Source organism: Pelmatolapia mariae, linkage group LG16_19, assembly GCF_036321145.2.
Source record: "Pelmatolapia mariae isolate MD_Pm_ZW linkage group LG16_19, Pm_UMD_F_2, whole genome shotgun sequence".
In the NCBI taxonomy this organism is placed as follows: domain Eukaryota; kingdom Metazoa; phylum Chordata; class Actinopteri; order Cichliformes; family Cichlidae; genus Pelmatolapia; species Pelmatolapia mariae.
In genome coordinates this window covers 2,479,107-2,495,686 of record NC_086241.1, presented here as the reverse complement: position 1 = coordinate 2,495,686, position 16,580 = coordinate 2,479,107, and the positions used below count along the sequence as shown (strand labels likewise).

The window sequence follows — 16,580 nt, the reverse complement described above, 5'->3', positions numbered from 1 at the left end:
AACCTCACACACACACAGCACTGTGATCTGTGTGTGTGTGTGTGAGCGTCACTGTGCTGCTTACCCTGTGTGGGTCGTTTTCATGGCCTCTGCGTCGTGGGTCCAACTCTTCATATGGCGGCACCATTCCTTCTCTTCTAGCTTGCTGGTATTCTCGTCTCAGCTGCTGGATCCGGTCCATACTGCCACACACACACACACACACACACACACACACACACACACACACACACACACACGTAGGTAGGCAGAGAGCCACACATGCACACAGAAAACAAAAGCAAAAGGAAACAAGGCTTTAGATGATTATTGCAAACAGATATGCCAACATAACAAACAGAGTAAGAGACTCTTATTGGAAAATAATGAGCATAACTGTGGGATGTATGGACGCTAACCCTGTACTGCCAACTGTATCATACTCGGTACATGAGTTTGAGTGTGTTTTGGAGATTTCTTCATCAGTGTTTTTTCTGTAAACCCAGAATAAATCATACAAAAATGCCACATTTAGGCAAAATGATACAAATTAAAATTCATATGCACAAACTGATAATTAACTTAATTTGTCAGAAAGTTCAATAAACAGATTCGAATTTTCTCATAAGTCAGAAATGTTAGTCTGAGATTTGGATATAGATGTTTTGTATTGTGTAAATGGTCAGCCCGCCTCTAGCATGTCACGCTTTTAATACTGTATTTGAAACCTGAATTATGAGACTCCTCTGAGGCTGTGTGCACGCCTACAGAGTGGCTCCCAATATGAAAAAACATGCATATATTTAACAAAATTATTTTCTCAGTTATAATTAGAGCACCATCTGGAAACTCCAGAATTTTCTTCAACTCGCAAAAAACAGATTTTTTTTTAAATTTGTCATATTTGCCAATCCAACTCAGAAGCTGAATGAAAAGTTTTCCTTCTTCATTTTTGTGACCAAGAATTTAATGTCAAAATGTACTCTGCATCTTTTATTTTGAATTACTCTGAAATACAACGATTTCCTATTCACAAACACTACACCAGCCTTCTTCTGTCAGTTTTAGTAGAATTTTAGGAAACTTTACATCATTGGTTTTATTCTTTTTTCCATGTAAGATATTCATGTTCGAATATTAGCTCAGTATGAAAACAAAGACCTGAGACTGGATTGATGGTAATTAAAACAAAAGGTAAATATCTTGATTAAGTATTTGATATATGAAGCAAAAATTCATCAGCAACCATTAATCTATACATGTACATTTCAAACTGTACAATTTTCAGGTAAATCAGAGGTGGCCGAGCAGAATACAGTCTATGTGATGATTTGAGATGGAGTGACTCAATAAATATATAACACTAAATGACATCAATTCAGTTTTATTTCATTTATACAGCACCAAATCACAACAACAGTTGCTTCAAGGTGCTTTATATTGTAAGGTAGACCCTACAATAATACATTATTTAAATTTGTTAAATGTAAGAATTCTTTCTTAAATCTCGCCTCTGACAAATTCTCTCCATATGGAAAAGACTAAAACTAAGACTGAAAATAATAAAAACTAAACAGAAACAAGAAAATCTGCTCTGGAAACAAAACTGAATTAAAAACAAAAAGTCAAAATAAAATAAAAACTAATTATAACATACAAAACCATAAGAACTGTTTTGTGAAGGGTGTTCATTTTGATGCTTCCAGGCTTGTATAAACACAAACTGCTGAATTATACAGTTATTACACTTTCTCAGAATTTCCATTAATGTAACACAATAGCCTGTTCAATTCAGTTCAATGTTACCTATATAGCGCCAAATCACAACAACAGTTGGTTTATATTGTAAGGTAGATCATACAATAATACTGTGGTGGGGCGTGGTTTGCGGTGCCGTGCAGGTAATCACGCCCACCGTGTTAAAACACGGGGACTCAGGGGTTCTTGTGGTGGTGTGACAAAGGTGAATAAAGATGGCTCAAAACGCAGGTCTGTGGTCCCGTTGTGCCTTAATTCCACCACAAATACATACAGAGAGAAACCCAACAATCATATGACCCCCTATGAGCAAGCACTGTGGCGACAGTGGGAAGGAAAAACTCCCTTTTAACAGGAAGAAACCTCCGGCAGAACCAGGCTCAGGGAGGGGCGGGGCCATCTGCTGCGACCGGGTGGGGTGAGAGAAGGAAGACAGGATAAAGACGTCATCATCATCATCATCAGACGGCCGTCCTGATGATCAATGAGGAAAAACACACCATCCTAAATGAAAACTTGTCCCCCTGACCAAAGATGCCCCTGGTCCTCTAGTCCGTCTACAATTACAATATTAATTTAATTTAATCTCAGCTGAGAAAATGAGATTTGACACTGTTACACTGGAGAGAAATACAGCACTGACAAGCATGCACACGTTAACCCGTAGCAGAAAAGGGAAAATCAGTGGGGATGCTACATGTGCTGCAACAACAAGGACACTGTGGATTTAGGCTGAGGGGCAGTTTTAAGTGGCTAACATTGGATTTCTTAAATTTGTCAAATAAAAAGTCACAGTTGAGGTTGGCCAGGGATATGTGGTTGCTTGTCACCTTGAGATGGTCCTTTACCCCCTTGATGGTAAATGGTAAATGGACTGGTTCTTATACAGCGCTCAAAGCGCTTTACACAACGAATTCATTCACCCAATCACGCCCATTCACACAAGCACTTTTTCTAAGCTGTTAAGTGCTCCCTATCTAACATTCATACACATTCACACTCTGATGGATGCATCGGAGAGGAACATGGGGTTAGTATCTTGCCCAAGTAGACTGGAGCAGACTGGAGCACACCGGTGGTTGGTGGTTCGATCTACTAACCCGTGGTTCCGGCTAGTAGCTGACCTCTACCACCCCACATTTTTTGATCTCACATTTCACTATCCACGAACCACAGGGGCTAGCCAGCAAGCAATGATGTGTGTACAACACACTGACTAAGGCGGTGCGATCTTAGACGTCTGCACTGATGAATGCAGAAAGCAGTTTGACATATTTTACTTTGTTGAGATTTGGAAAAGTTAACGGTTTTGGTTAAAATAACGTTCATACGGTTAAGCCTATTTGTGTAAACTGTTACAATGAGTTAATACAGTCTTGGCCAGGCATCTGTAACAAACTAGGAGTGGGACCTCGGTGTGGCCACGTCCTTTGAGTTACTTTTCTTCCTGCGACCAAACAATTTTCTTCCCTGACTGAAAGTGAGTCCACTAGAACGGGTCAGCGTCACAGAGAAATTAGACAGCGCCAGCTGGGTACATGCAAGCATATCTTCAGTTTCTGTGAGCACACTTGCAAAGGACCAATATTTTGATCTTTGTCACTTTCTACATCTGTATCTGTTTTTTCATCTTTTTTTATTTTTCTCTTGCAAAAACAAAAACATCAATCATTTTATGAATATGCTTTCTCTCTGTCAGCACAGGAAATATGCAGCATATCAACACTGAACTCTGGGCTCAGGCACACACACACAGACTCACTCACCCGTGCGTAATGGAAATACAGAAAGTCATATCATACACATATGTACCCATATGCACCATTAGGACTACAATTTGCAATTTCATGAACTGAAATGGTACGAGGAGAAAAAACCCGCACTGATGCAAAATCAGGTGATTTCTAAAAAGTCCGAAAAATAGCAGCACACTCACATTCACCTCAAGGCTTTCTTTGAACAAAAACTGGGAGATCATGCATGAATCCTGGTCCCATCTACATTTCAGTATGTGTGTTTCTGTAAAGCTCTGCTTCAAACTGCTTATTCTAGCTTACTGGGATTTTCTCATTTTAGGTTTTGAACCAGGTGAGAAATCTCAAATATTCTCATAATTGCACAAACTAAATATTAAGCACCCCTGAAAGCATACATGCTGCATGTTTATTTTAAAAGAATGTTTTTGTAGACTTCTTTCGGACTAATCATTGCTTGGCTGTCTGCCCTTTTAGATCAGCCCGTCAATGAGCCATTGTCTTCTGACGCAGCTAAGAAAAACAGATTAAAAAGTAAGAATTATGACCTTATATGTCCAGACACAGAGGCAGGAAGAAATTCCACAGTGATGATGCCGGAGTGGGAAAAACAGAATTACAACACAGCAAATACCAGAAGCACTGTACTAGAAGTGTAACATTTCTTCTTAGTCAAAAAACAGTTAATGTGATTTCATAACCATGTGACATACAAAGTGCTTGTGATGAATGATGTTAACAGAATGGAATTTATACAGTAAACTGCTTCTGTGTTTCACTGGGTATATTTCTTACCATTGAAACCAGTAAAGTCACCAGTTGCAGTGAACTGAGTTCTGTTCTATCAAAGAGAAACGTCCACCTTTATTTACTCTGTAAAACTTTATGAAAGGAGTCAAATATGAGCCAGAGAAGCTCAGTCCTGACTGATGACAGCCACACATTGATGAGTTGGTGAGGATATGCTGATCTGCCAGTAGCATTACATTTAGCCTCTGTTGGCATCTGTTAGCCCCTGTTAGCCTCTCTTTGCTGCTGTTAGCCCCTGTTAGCTGCTGTTAGCCCCTGTTAGCCACTGTTAGCCTCTCTTTGCTGCTGTTAGCCTCTGTTAGCCTCTCTTTGCTGCTGTTAGCCACTGTTAGCCACTGTTAGCTGCTGTTAGCATCTGTTAGCCACTGTTAGCCTCTCTTTGCTGCTGTTAGCCACTGTTAGCCTCTCTTTGCTGCTGTTAGCCACTGTTAGCTGCTGTTAGCATCTGTTAGCCACTGTTAACCTCTCTTTGCTGCTGTTAGCCACTGTTAGCCTCTCTTTGCTGCTGTTAGCCACTGTTAGCTGCTGTTAGCATCTGTTAGCCACTGTTAGCCTCTCTTCGCTGCTGTTAGCCACTGTTAGCATCTGTTAGCCACTGTTAGCCTCTCTTTGCTGCTGTTAGCCACTGTTAGCTGCTGTTAGCATCTGTTAGCCACTGTTAGCCTCTCTTTGCTGCTGTTAGTGAAACTTTCTCTGAAGTTAATGTCACACTGTTAAAGTCTGACACTCATTCAATGTGAAAATGTCATCAAACTGTTTATCAGAGTAATGTTGACACGCCGGCCTAACATTGCTAACAAAATGCTAGCTTATAACCAGCTGTTGTTGTTTAGCATGTCTAAACTGCAAACAATAATAAATGAATGATCATGTTTATGCATGTTTTCATGCATAAACTGAATTCAGTTCAGGAAATGAGGCTTGAGGGGAAGAGGATGATATGTTATTAAGATGCTGGTAATGTTGACTCTTTCCTTCATTTTTTGTTTCTTAGGTGAAAGACAAAAAATAGATATGATTATATGTAGTACAGCATTTGTCATAAGGGAGATGTCCTTTGCAGCCACTGTATTCAAACATGGTGGGGAAACATGGTGGCTTCCACAAACCTTCTCAAAACATTATTTTTGAGTTTCTAAGAATTCATCAGTTTGTCGGAAGATGTAATTACACACAATTGCAATAACTCCTTTTTTCTATTAAATAACCTCTATTATTCAATGGCTGTATGAAGCTATGGTCCAGAATTCTCTTTATATGTGTTAGGTTCTAATGCAAAGACAGTTATGCAGGTTTAAATAGTTTATAAACTTTCCAAAATAATTTGATAATATAAAAAATACATTCTAAACGAATGCGTGCACATGACCAGAATGACTCAAGTAAAAAAAATATAGCACGGAAAGAAAAACATTTCAATGCACTTTTAGTGAGAAATGATTATGAGAAATGAGCTCCATGACCACAAGTTTCCATCAGTTTCTGTGGGTTTCATGGCCATGGCTGCATTCAGATTAACAAATGACATCTGTTCCTTTTTGATGTGTCTCAACCAGCAGCACTCACGCACACAGATGGAGAGAATAAAGCCCAAAGCCAGATGCTTGTTCATGAAACGTCTTTGAAATGCAGGTGCAGGTATATTTTTATTCACATATCAGGTTTGTTGCAGTTGGTCGCTGGCAGTCTGGCTGGCAGGCAAAGAAGAAAAGAGGTGGCCTAAGTGATCTAATTCCTGGGAAAGAAAGTAATAATAACCATTGTTCAGGAGGTGATTGAATTGGTAATTTCAGCTGACACTGAGAGGGCCTCTAACGGCAAATGAAAAACAAGGTCACTGCAGCAATCTTAATTCAAAGCTATATTTTTTATAAGATAAAATATTTAGGTAGTTTAAATGGTGCAGCTCTTCATAAATCTGTGATATCATACTGTGCAAAAGTGTTGAGCCACCTCATTTCATCATATTTTTCTAATTTACTCATGTAAACATACATGAAAATAAGATATAAAAGGCAAAAAACAGAGTGTGTTACCAATATTTGGTATGACCACCTTTATTCTTTACACAGCCTGAACTCTCTCCAATCGTGCTCCTTCTGTTTCAACCTTTTGTTCTGTTCTCTGTAGGATGATCCCACGCTGCTTCATTGATGCTGAGGTGTGTTTTTCTATCCAGGTGTGCTTTCACAGCATGGGCAGGTGTGTTTGGGATCATGGCAGATGCTTTCCAGCGAGTATTACATGGTGGATTCAAATTTGGTAGTACTTTTCTGTGCTTGTAATTCATCAGTTTTAACAAGATCTTCAACACAACTGACAAAAACGCAGCTCAAGCCATGACAGAGCCTCCACCGCTGGACCTCTCTCTCTTTTGTCAATAAGGCCTTGACAGTCACCTTCCACTGAGATCATTTCTGATAATCATTTATAAGATTAACTCAAGGTCCAGATGCATCTCTCAGCTCCATCTCACATCTTTTTGTGTTTTTACTAATTCTTAAGGACGTGACTTTCAGTTGCAGACAGTTTTTAGGCCTGTCACCTCTTCATTTGTCCAATTTCCTCAGTTTTTTTTTAAACACACTGCACACCATGCTGAGAGATGTCAAGTTTACTGTTAACAGCTCTCTGACATCTTTCATAGATTCAGCTAAAGAAATGAGAACAAATTCGATGTTTTCGTGACAGGCTGCCTAAAGGTTTAATTTAAAACTGGTAATTTGCTGAGTTGTCTGTTCATCCCTTCAGTTAGGAGCCTTGTTATGGTTGAACAACTTGCAGGTCAGTGTTAAGTGGCTTAACAACCAAAAACACTCCTCTGAACATGGTCAGGTACTGGACTGAAAATGAGAGAAAAATAAGCCACATCTAAAAGAAAAGCTTAGAAAGTTTGGCTTCAAAAAATGAAGGTGGCTCAAGACTTTTGCACTGTACTGTATGTCTCATGTACAAGTCTGAGCAGATCCAGCTGACAGTCTGTGCTAAAGATCTGATGTGACGAACAAATTAGATTTAAGCAAACTCTAAAAAAAAAACGAGCCAATTAAAGATCTGCGGTAACGCCGTAAGTGGTCGGAGTAACTTTCTGGATATTTGTGTAATGATGAAATCTTCAGTGTCCACCTCTAACAGAAAAAAAATCCCCAGCACACTAAATGCAGTCATTAGTCAGTCATTTATCAGTTTACCGGAGACACTGGAGAGACTATGCTAAAAAAGCTGCACTGATGTACAGCAGAGGAGGATGCATTAGAGTGACACACAATCTAGTCTGTGTGTGTGTGTGTGTGTGTGTGTGTGTGTGTGCGCGCGCGTAGGAGTGTTTCTACTTGATACTCTATCCTAAATGTGAAAGAACGCTGTGTCAGCAGGTACCATAACATCCATTGTTAAATGAGTACATTTGGAAGTGAAAGAAGAGAAGCGAACAGAGATGCCAACTGTACCTGATGACCAAGCAAAACACGTTTTAGAGTCTAGACCTCCTCACTGAGAGGGAAAACATCATCATCTTCTCTCAAATAAATGTTTACAGTTCTCTTTTATGAGTTGAAGCATGTGTTTTATCACGTAAACATATCCTAAAATGTTAAAAGTGTATTTTATGTTGACAGGATTCAGCTTCCTGAAGGTCGTATATGATTCCAGCTCATGGAAGGCAGTAGAAAAACCTCACAGAGCCTGGCAGATCATCACTTATCCTTCACTCTTTGATCAATCTGTCCAACCATACGTGAGTGCATGTGCTCCTGTGAAGAAGAGGAGGAGGAACTGGAGGAAATATAGAGAGGCGGAGGTATATGTACTCTGGATGTATACGTAGCTAACCAGCTAACATCACTCAGATGACACGCACACCAAATATATCCATGTCCCTCACCCTATGCTCTTTTTATTGGCGGAGGGCCTGAGGGAAAATTATGTGCAATGAATGAGCAAAGCATTTGTTTCTGTCTGCAGACACACACACACACACACACACACGCAAACAGGAACTTCATGTGATTTATGACCCCACATAAAAGGCAGAGGACAGGCTGAAGAATAAATAATAAGCATGACAAACACAGACATTACCCGCACACATGTATGCAAACAGCTCGCGACCACAGACAGAGGACCTGAAGGAGCTATTGATCAGCTGTGGTGAAACGAGTGAGCCATAAAGAGCACAGACTGGAATGACTTCACTTTTTAACTACGGCGCGGTCATTAACTATGAACACGCCTGCGTCATGTGACAGCGGCTCATACTGCAGCACAGCTCTGCTATGTGCTCGTTCACCACACCGTAGACGAGACTGTGCCCAAAATACATTTTCAACTAAAATATATTGTTTTCATTCATCTATATTTAAGTAAAGCAGGGCACGGGCCCACAAGAGCAGGCTTTACTTTCTCCTTAACACACACACACACACACACACACACACACACACACACACACACACACACACACACACACACACACACACACACACACAGAGAGTGAGCACAGGGAGATCAATCTCGTGCTCTTGCTCTGTCAGACCAATAATAATTTTATAAATGTTTAAAATCAGAATCGGAAACTCTGCGTAGCCGTTAATAATGCTGCTATTAATAATTCAAAATTCTGCTCCATTAATAACATGGCGAGATGCTCCCTAAAATATATCAGCGTCCACAGTAAAGAAAAATGTCTTTGTCATTAAACTCTATAAATATTTACGCGACTCTTATAAAAGAAGCCATTTCTTTTTCTGTAATCCCTAAAATTCTGCGTCCCGGGTTACTGTAAAGCAGTTTTGTGGTCTGGCGTGTACTCGGGTCATGTGTACACGCTGGGTTACGCCTGCTCACCTGCTCATCGGTGCAAATATCTACTCAGCCAATCACATGAAAGCAGTTCAATGCTTTTAGGTACGTAGACGTGGTTGGGGGTTCACAGACAATCGTCTGAGGTTATCAGGATATGCAGAAGAGCATCTTTGAATGCACAACAAGTTGAGCCTCGTAGGAGATGGGCTGCATCCTCAGACAACCACAAGGGGTGTGGTCTCCTGTTTCCTGTATGAGCTGCACAGGCTGCCTTTGGAATGTGGTTGAACGGGAGATGTGCATCATGGATGTGCAGAAACTGTGTGATGCTATCACGTCAACATCAACAATGATCTGCGAGGAATGTTTCCAGCACCTTATTGAATCTGTGCCACGAATAATCAAGGTAAAAGTCACAAAAGTGGTTGAGCACAGCAGCCGGGGCAGTAAGATGGTCCACTCAGGACAAATCCAGTGGATATAAGTTGAAATCCTCTAAAGATAATCTAATGTTTAATGCTCAAAATGCATGTCGCTATACTCTACAGCAGCGGTGGGCAACTCCAGGCCTCAAGGACACAAAAAAAGTGTGTGTGTGTGTGTGTGTCTACGTGTGAGCGTGTGTTCATATCTTTGTGGGGAGCAAAATGCTGGTCCCCACAAGTTTGAAGGCATTTTTCACACTCGAAATGTGGTCTTAGTGACAGGGTTACAGTTGGGTCATGGTTAGGGTAAGAGGCTAGGGAAAGCATCATGTCAATTAGAGGACCCCACAAGATATTAATATCCGACGTGTGTGTGTGTGTGTGTGTGTGTGTGTGTGTGTGTGTGTGTGTGTGTCAGATTCTGTCAGCGCTGCATTCTTGGATGAAAAAGGATAAAAATAAACATCCACAGATCTGCTGACCCCAAGATTTTTTCTGTTGCATTTTCTTTCATTAGCACAACACAAAGCCATGAAAAAAAATCAATAAAGCTTAAAGACATAAACTGCAGCTGATCCAGAAGCTCGTGGCACGGTGCAAACTTTGTAAAAATCTCTTATTTTTTAGTTTGCATCCCTCTGCTGATTCAGATCACTGCTGAAACAAAGAAACGTGTCTCAGTTACAGATGAGCGCCTCGTGCTTTTCACCGTACGGCCAAATGATCATCGACGTCCCATTCAGCCGCGTTAGGCAGCAATAAGGCTCAAACCCCGAAAACAAGCTTCTCACTAAAGTTTCACCAAATGAGATAAATTCATCTTGTTACACAGCAATTATTTTGTATCTTAAATACCCGCACCCACAAACAAACAGCCTAAAAATAAGCCGCATTATCTCTCAGCAAAGACCTGACAGACTGCAGTCGATAAGACCGAAGCAGCACAACAGAGAAATATAGCTTTTTATTGACTGACGATGACGAGATAGAGGTGCAGACTTTTTCTTTCAACGTGTCCACGAATGTGTGCCGCCTGTGTGTTCTCCCCGGTGTCTAGTTGTAGAGCGCCGGATCGTTATCAGCTGCGTCTTACAAGGATCAACCGGACCACAACAAGGGATCCGGGTCAATGCATTAGCTCGCTTCACTCCGCTGTTCCCGTCTCACCTGCACGCTACCAAACAGCTTAATCAGTGTCAGTTATTATCCATCATCTCGTTCACACGGATATGAGATTTCAACATAGATCTGCTCTGTCGTCTTGACATTTTTGTGATGTATTCAATTTTCTTTTTGCATTTCTCGTTGCCGTGGCTAATTTCCTACAGTAAATCTCCACAGCAATCTATTTCTCACACCTGCCCCGTTTCACCTTCCTCAGTTTATGCAGGTAATCATCTCTGCTGTCACTTCCATCTGTAGCTTGATACAATCCATCTCTCCTTCCCTCCCACTCCATCCTAATCTCTCCATCTCCTCTGCCCTGCCTTCATTTCCCTCCCTCGTCTCGCTCTTCATCTTCATCTTCTTCCTCCTAATCTCCCAAGCTTCGCTCTAATTAGCTGACATCTCCACTAATGAAGTTTGACAACAAAAGATCACCAATGCTGGCAGGTGGGTCAGAGGGGAAACAGAGGGGGAAAAAGAAAGACAGGAAGGGGCAGGAAGTGAGGGAGAGGGTGTGTGTGAATGAAAAGAGCGAGGAACACGGTGCTGTTGTGTATGTGGGGCGGGCACGCAGACGGGCTGTCAGGCTACTCGGTTTCTTTCTTTTTCCATACAGGCTAACAGGAAGTGACATGTGTTTTTGAAATGCAGCTGACAGGATATGACACTGCTTCTTATACGGCGCCGTCTGCACACGAGGAGTAATTAGCACTCTATCGACTGCCATGACATCAATCAGACTAGCTGTCTAAATCCCTGCGTGTGCAAGAGACGCGCTCACAGCGGCAGAGGAGGTTGGCATACAATCGCCATGGCAATCAGTGAGCCTGTGAGTACTGTACAGATTCAATATTGTCGGGCATAACATTATTCAGACAAGCCTACGTGTGTGTGTGTGTCATAGGTGGACCTTTGGGCCTATAAGAGAGTCCTTATGAAGCTTGATCTACACGTTCTTTCTTCATTTAAATCTAAAACAAAGGCGATTAAAGGATTTTCTTATGAGACGCCAAAATAAGATTTTAAGAAGTTAAACGTCTACCTCCAGTTTTGTTCTGTGGCATCATCACGTGTATCTGAGGTCAGGAATTGTTGGGGCCACGTCTGTCTCTTATAATGTCTCTGATCAGACTCAAATATCTGTAAAAATGTGATCACAAAGTTCTCAGACTCCTGCCTTAGAAGCCATAAATAAACATCTCCTCGTGCAGCTCTGCGCTGCTTCCAGCTGTTTCCCAGCCAAGTCCCGTTCCCACCACGTTCCTGTGCATTCTGTGATTTCCTCGCTTCATCACCGACCTCGTCGCATTTGGTGTGATCTGACTTTCATGCTGAAGACCATCCTCTGATTACGACTCCAAAACCACACGGCGGTGTGAGAGTCCGAGTCTGAAGGCGACACGAAAGCTCAGCAGCTTGTCCACAAGCATTTGCACTGTTAATTCATCCCCCGGGTAACACTGTCAACATGGAGGTCTACTGTAATGAACCGAGGTCTCTGAGGGAAAACATCTGGCACAAACCACCTACACGCTGACACCGTGCGCCACTTTCAGCTTTTGGCTGCTTTCTGATTCACGACGCTCAGCGGGAAGCTCCGCATGTTTGATTTGGCACATTTTTACCCCGGATGCTCTTCCTGACGTAACCCCACAGGGATTTGTGTCTCTTCCCGGGGATGCTTTGGTTGTTAGGCGAATGTGTAAACCACCACACCACGGAGCCACTTTACTGAAATGCTTCTCAATATCTGGTCCATACGACCTTATCCTAAAAAAGGCAGCGGTGATGGAAGAGGTGGCAAAGTTGACAGCCTAGACGGGCAAATGGGATGAATTTAAATCAGGTATGAGTTAAAGACATAAAAATTCATTAAGAAAAAAGAGATGTGTTGTTGTTTAAATGTTTCCTGTCCATGTTTGCATTAATTCTGTAGTAGGTTTGGGTGAGTCTGCACACTACTCTGTCAAGGGGCCCAAATTTAGCGCTAGAAAATAAAACTGAAGCTCACACTAATTGTATGATGACAGAAACACGCACATGCAGTATTTACATTTTGTCTTAGCGAGGGTGTAACACAGTAACACACAGTCCGAGGGCACACAGGCATCTGTAGACACACAACAGACCATCAACGTATGAATAATAATATGACAGATGAACAATAGCAGAGTTTATTTGTCCTGAAAGTTTTAGCGAGTCTGTGAACGTGCGTGCACTCGTCCTTTGAAGAGGAGGAGTGCATGTGCCCATGTGTCCTTTTACCACGCACATGCTCTATCACGGGCGGATGTCCTTTGCATGGAATTTATTTTTCATTGAGAACTACTTGTGCAAATACGAGAGGCGGAAATCATTAAATGAGAGGAAGAGAGTGCAACAGGGGGAAGAGAGACCTAGAAAGGGTCTATTGAAGGAAAGAGAGCAAGGGGGAGGAAAGGATGGAGCACACGAGTGCCTCTTGAGAGCTTTTCCTTATTAGCCAGGCTGAATCACACGCTTTGAGTCCAGAAAACACACACTCGGGCTCTTTTCTCGTCTGCTCCCATTACTACCCCTCACCCCACAACCTTTTCTCATTCCTCTCTTTTAGTCCTCTTCACATTCACCACTTTCTACTCCAAGCATCTCAGTCCAGCTTATCCTTTACTTTTTTCTGTGTTCCCATCTACTTTTCTCAGTCTAATTTGCCCCTGTAGCCTCGGACACTCACTGACCTTCTCCTCTCTTTGTCCACCGACTTCCCCTCATCTCATTGGTTGAATTTTCCCAAAACATGTACTTAGCCTCTCTTCCCCTCTGAATCCCTCGCTACCTCCTCTTTTCTCCTTTTCTCTACAGTAGTTGATCCACTTTTCTCATTCCTGCATTTATTTACGTCCCCTCAGACTGAAAATTTGGACCACCTACAATATTCACTCTCTCGTATGGAATTTTCCTCTTTTAATTTAAATTATTAGTTTTTAATTCTCTCATCTTCTATTTCTTCTCTTATTATTATTCACCCACTACCCTTTTCTTTACTCCACATTCGTCTTTGCCCATATTTAGATTTGAATCCTACATTTTCTTTGTGCTAATTTGTTCCTTTAGCAACAGGCAGTCATTCCAGTCTTTCTTCTTTCTAACGTCCTTCACTCTTCCCGTCCTCTTTGTCCTTAAACCCACTTCCCCTTTCATTGAACTTCCTTTAATCCTAAAACAATCCTTGGTTCCTGGATCCAACTGTGTGTTTCAGTTTCTAAGTAAGATTATAAATGATGATGCAGGATCATTTTCACAGTAACTGCTGGTCATAAAATTCGGTTTTCTATTTTTTAGCTACAGAGTATCTGGAGTCTCACATGTAAACACTGGTCAAACATTAGCTTTCCCTGTAAACTATCCATGACAACAGTCATAAAAAGTAAGAAAGAGCAGTTTACAGAGTTTACCCTGCAATACTGTGCAAAAGTCTTGAGCCTGCCCTCATTTCTTCATATTTTGCTGAGAAAGCTGCAGTAATTTATATTAAGATATCCAAACAAAGACCACCTGCATTCAGCCTGAACTCTCTGAGTATCTTTAGGAATAGTTCTCCAGGCTTCTTGAAGGACATTCAAAGCTCTTCTTGTTCTGTTCTCTGTAGGATGATCCCACACTGCTTCGGTAATGGTGAAGGCCAGGCTCTGATGATCCACGACTGATAGAAAAACACAGAGTGGAACACTATCTATGTATGCTTACTGACCCCGCAGTGTGTTTGGGATTTTTATCATCATGAAAACTAAACGAGATGTTTTCCAGATGGTGTTGCACGGTGGATCATAATCTGATGATGCTTTTCTGGTTTCTTAATTCCATTAATTCTGATAAGATTGACATGAAAGACACGACTCAGATAATCCTCAGCCTCTGTAGAAAGCTTTTTTAGAACTGCCACTTTTGTCCAGTTTCCTCACATTTGTAAGGAGATGCGGACCTTTCCTGGATAAACCAAGTTTTCAGCTAATAAATCTCTGAGAATCAGCTTGTTTGGTGCAAAATTACTATCAAACTCTCTACTAAATTGTCTATTATGTATACTTATATACTTATGTTATGAGACTTATATATTCTGAATAATTCATAGGTCAGTGTTAAGTACTTTAACAAACAAACATTTCTGTGAAAATGGTCAGCTACACGACTGGACTGAAAGAGAAAAAGCAGCCGTGTCCCAAAAAACCAAACTGGTTTAATTATTTAAAAAATGACCAGAAAGTTTTGATCCTTGGAAGCAAAATAAAGTGAGATTGGTAGACTCAAGACTTTTGCACGGTGCTGTATGTGCAGGTGGAATTAAATGCAATTTTTTATTGTCTGACTGGAATAAAATATTTTTGTTAGCAGTTCCCCTTAGCCAGTTAGCAGGCAGCCAGCAAAGTGGCAAAGCAATGCAGAGAGAAAGTGAAGATATTGCAGCAAAATAAAAGACCAAAATGCTGAATTACCATCCACTGACCAACAGTTACATCACTCCAGAGTTCCAGTGCAGCGTAAATACGAGCAGAAAATCAGGCCAGAGCTTTTTAGTTAAAATCATGTAACTCACAACAAAGCACCCAGACACGCATGCTCACAAAGCCCTCCAAACTCTAATTACCTACATGGAGAGATTTATGTGGCAAACGGCATTCATACAGACAAACCTGGCACCCCTGACGACTTCCAGCAGTGTGTGTGTGTGTGTGTGTGTGTGTGTGTAAGAGAAACAGTGAGGGAGAGGAAAAGGTGTGCAGGTTAAAGACAGTGAGTATGTATTCTTGTGAGTGTGACTGTGTGCGACACGACGAGCTGAGAGAACGTCTGATTAATTAACGCAGAGGAAAGAAAGCCTCTCCAGTGACCAGCCAATCAACGCTAAAAGCTCATAACTTCTTCCTGCACGAGCGCCCGCTGTGCCTGTTTTTCTATGTTTCACCAATACAACTCTGAACATCCTGAGAGCGTATATTGTTTCCACTAATGTGTGTATCAACCAGCGTGTCATTATATGCATTATATGTGATGAGCTGCGTAAATATATAAAAGCAGACCTCCAAACAGCATTATGTGTGAGAAACTACAACAACTACCAACTCCTGTCTTTATTCGCTCACCCCAACCAGATGGCCCCGCCCCTCCTGGTTCTGCTGGAGGTTTCTTCCTGTTAAAAGGGAGTTTTTCCTTCCCACTGTCGCCAAAGTGCTTGCTCATAGGGGGTCATATGATTGTTGGGTTTCTCTGTGTATGTATTATTGTAGGGTCTACCTTACAATATGAAGTGCCTTGAGCCGACTGTTGTTGTGATTTGGCGCTGTATAAATAAAACTGAATTGAACTGAACAGGCTATTATGTTACAATAATGGAAATTCTGAGAAAGTGTAATATTACTGTATAATTTAGCAGTTTTTATTTTATTTTGACTTTTTGTTTTTAATTCAGTTTTGTTTCCAGAGCAGATTTTCTTGTTTCTGTTTAGTTTTCAGTTTTTATTTTCAGCCTTAGTTTTAGTCTTTTCCATATGGAGAGAATTTGCCAGAAGCAAAATCTAAGAAAATCAGTCCAGAACTGCTTGAAAGCAGTGATCTCAGTCAGTAAACACGTCCATCAAAGCCTCAACAGGTAAGTTTTATTTGTTTGTGTTTAAATAAACTGATAAACAGATATTAATACGAAGAAGATTTCCTCTATAGCTGCATTTTATTTCAGTTCAAAGATCATTTAGTTCAAAGTTTTTATTTTTATTTGAATGAACTATTCTTGTTTGAAATCTAGTTTTAGTTTAGTTTCAGTTTCCTAATGAACTCCTTGGTTCAGACTGCAGGGCAGGAAATAAACTGCCAACACCTGCACAGCCGCTGAACCTGCAACATTATAAGC

The 16,580-nt window shown here is 41.1% G+C and overlaps 1 protein-coding gene across 4 annotated transcripts in view; it reads right to left on the bottom strand.

The window, feature by feature from the left end:
• The window catches only part of pard3bb (par-3 family cell polarity regulator beta b), a 222,297-nt gene that overhangs the window by 49,691 nt on the left and 156,026 nt on the right, over positions 1–16,580 (bottom strand). For all 4 annotated transcript variants that reach the window (XM_063497300.1, XM_063497302.1, XM_063497301.1 and 1 more), the window contains one exon: positions 65–182. In XM_063497300.1, coding sequence (XP_063353370.1) covers positions 65–182 — 118 coding nt within the window. The remainder of the gene's footprint in view (positions 1–64; positions 183–16,580) is intronic.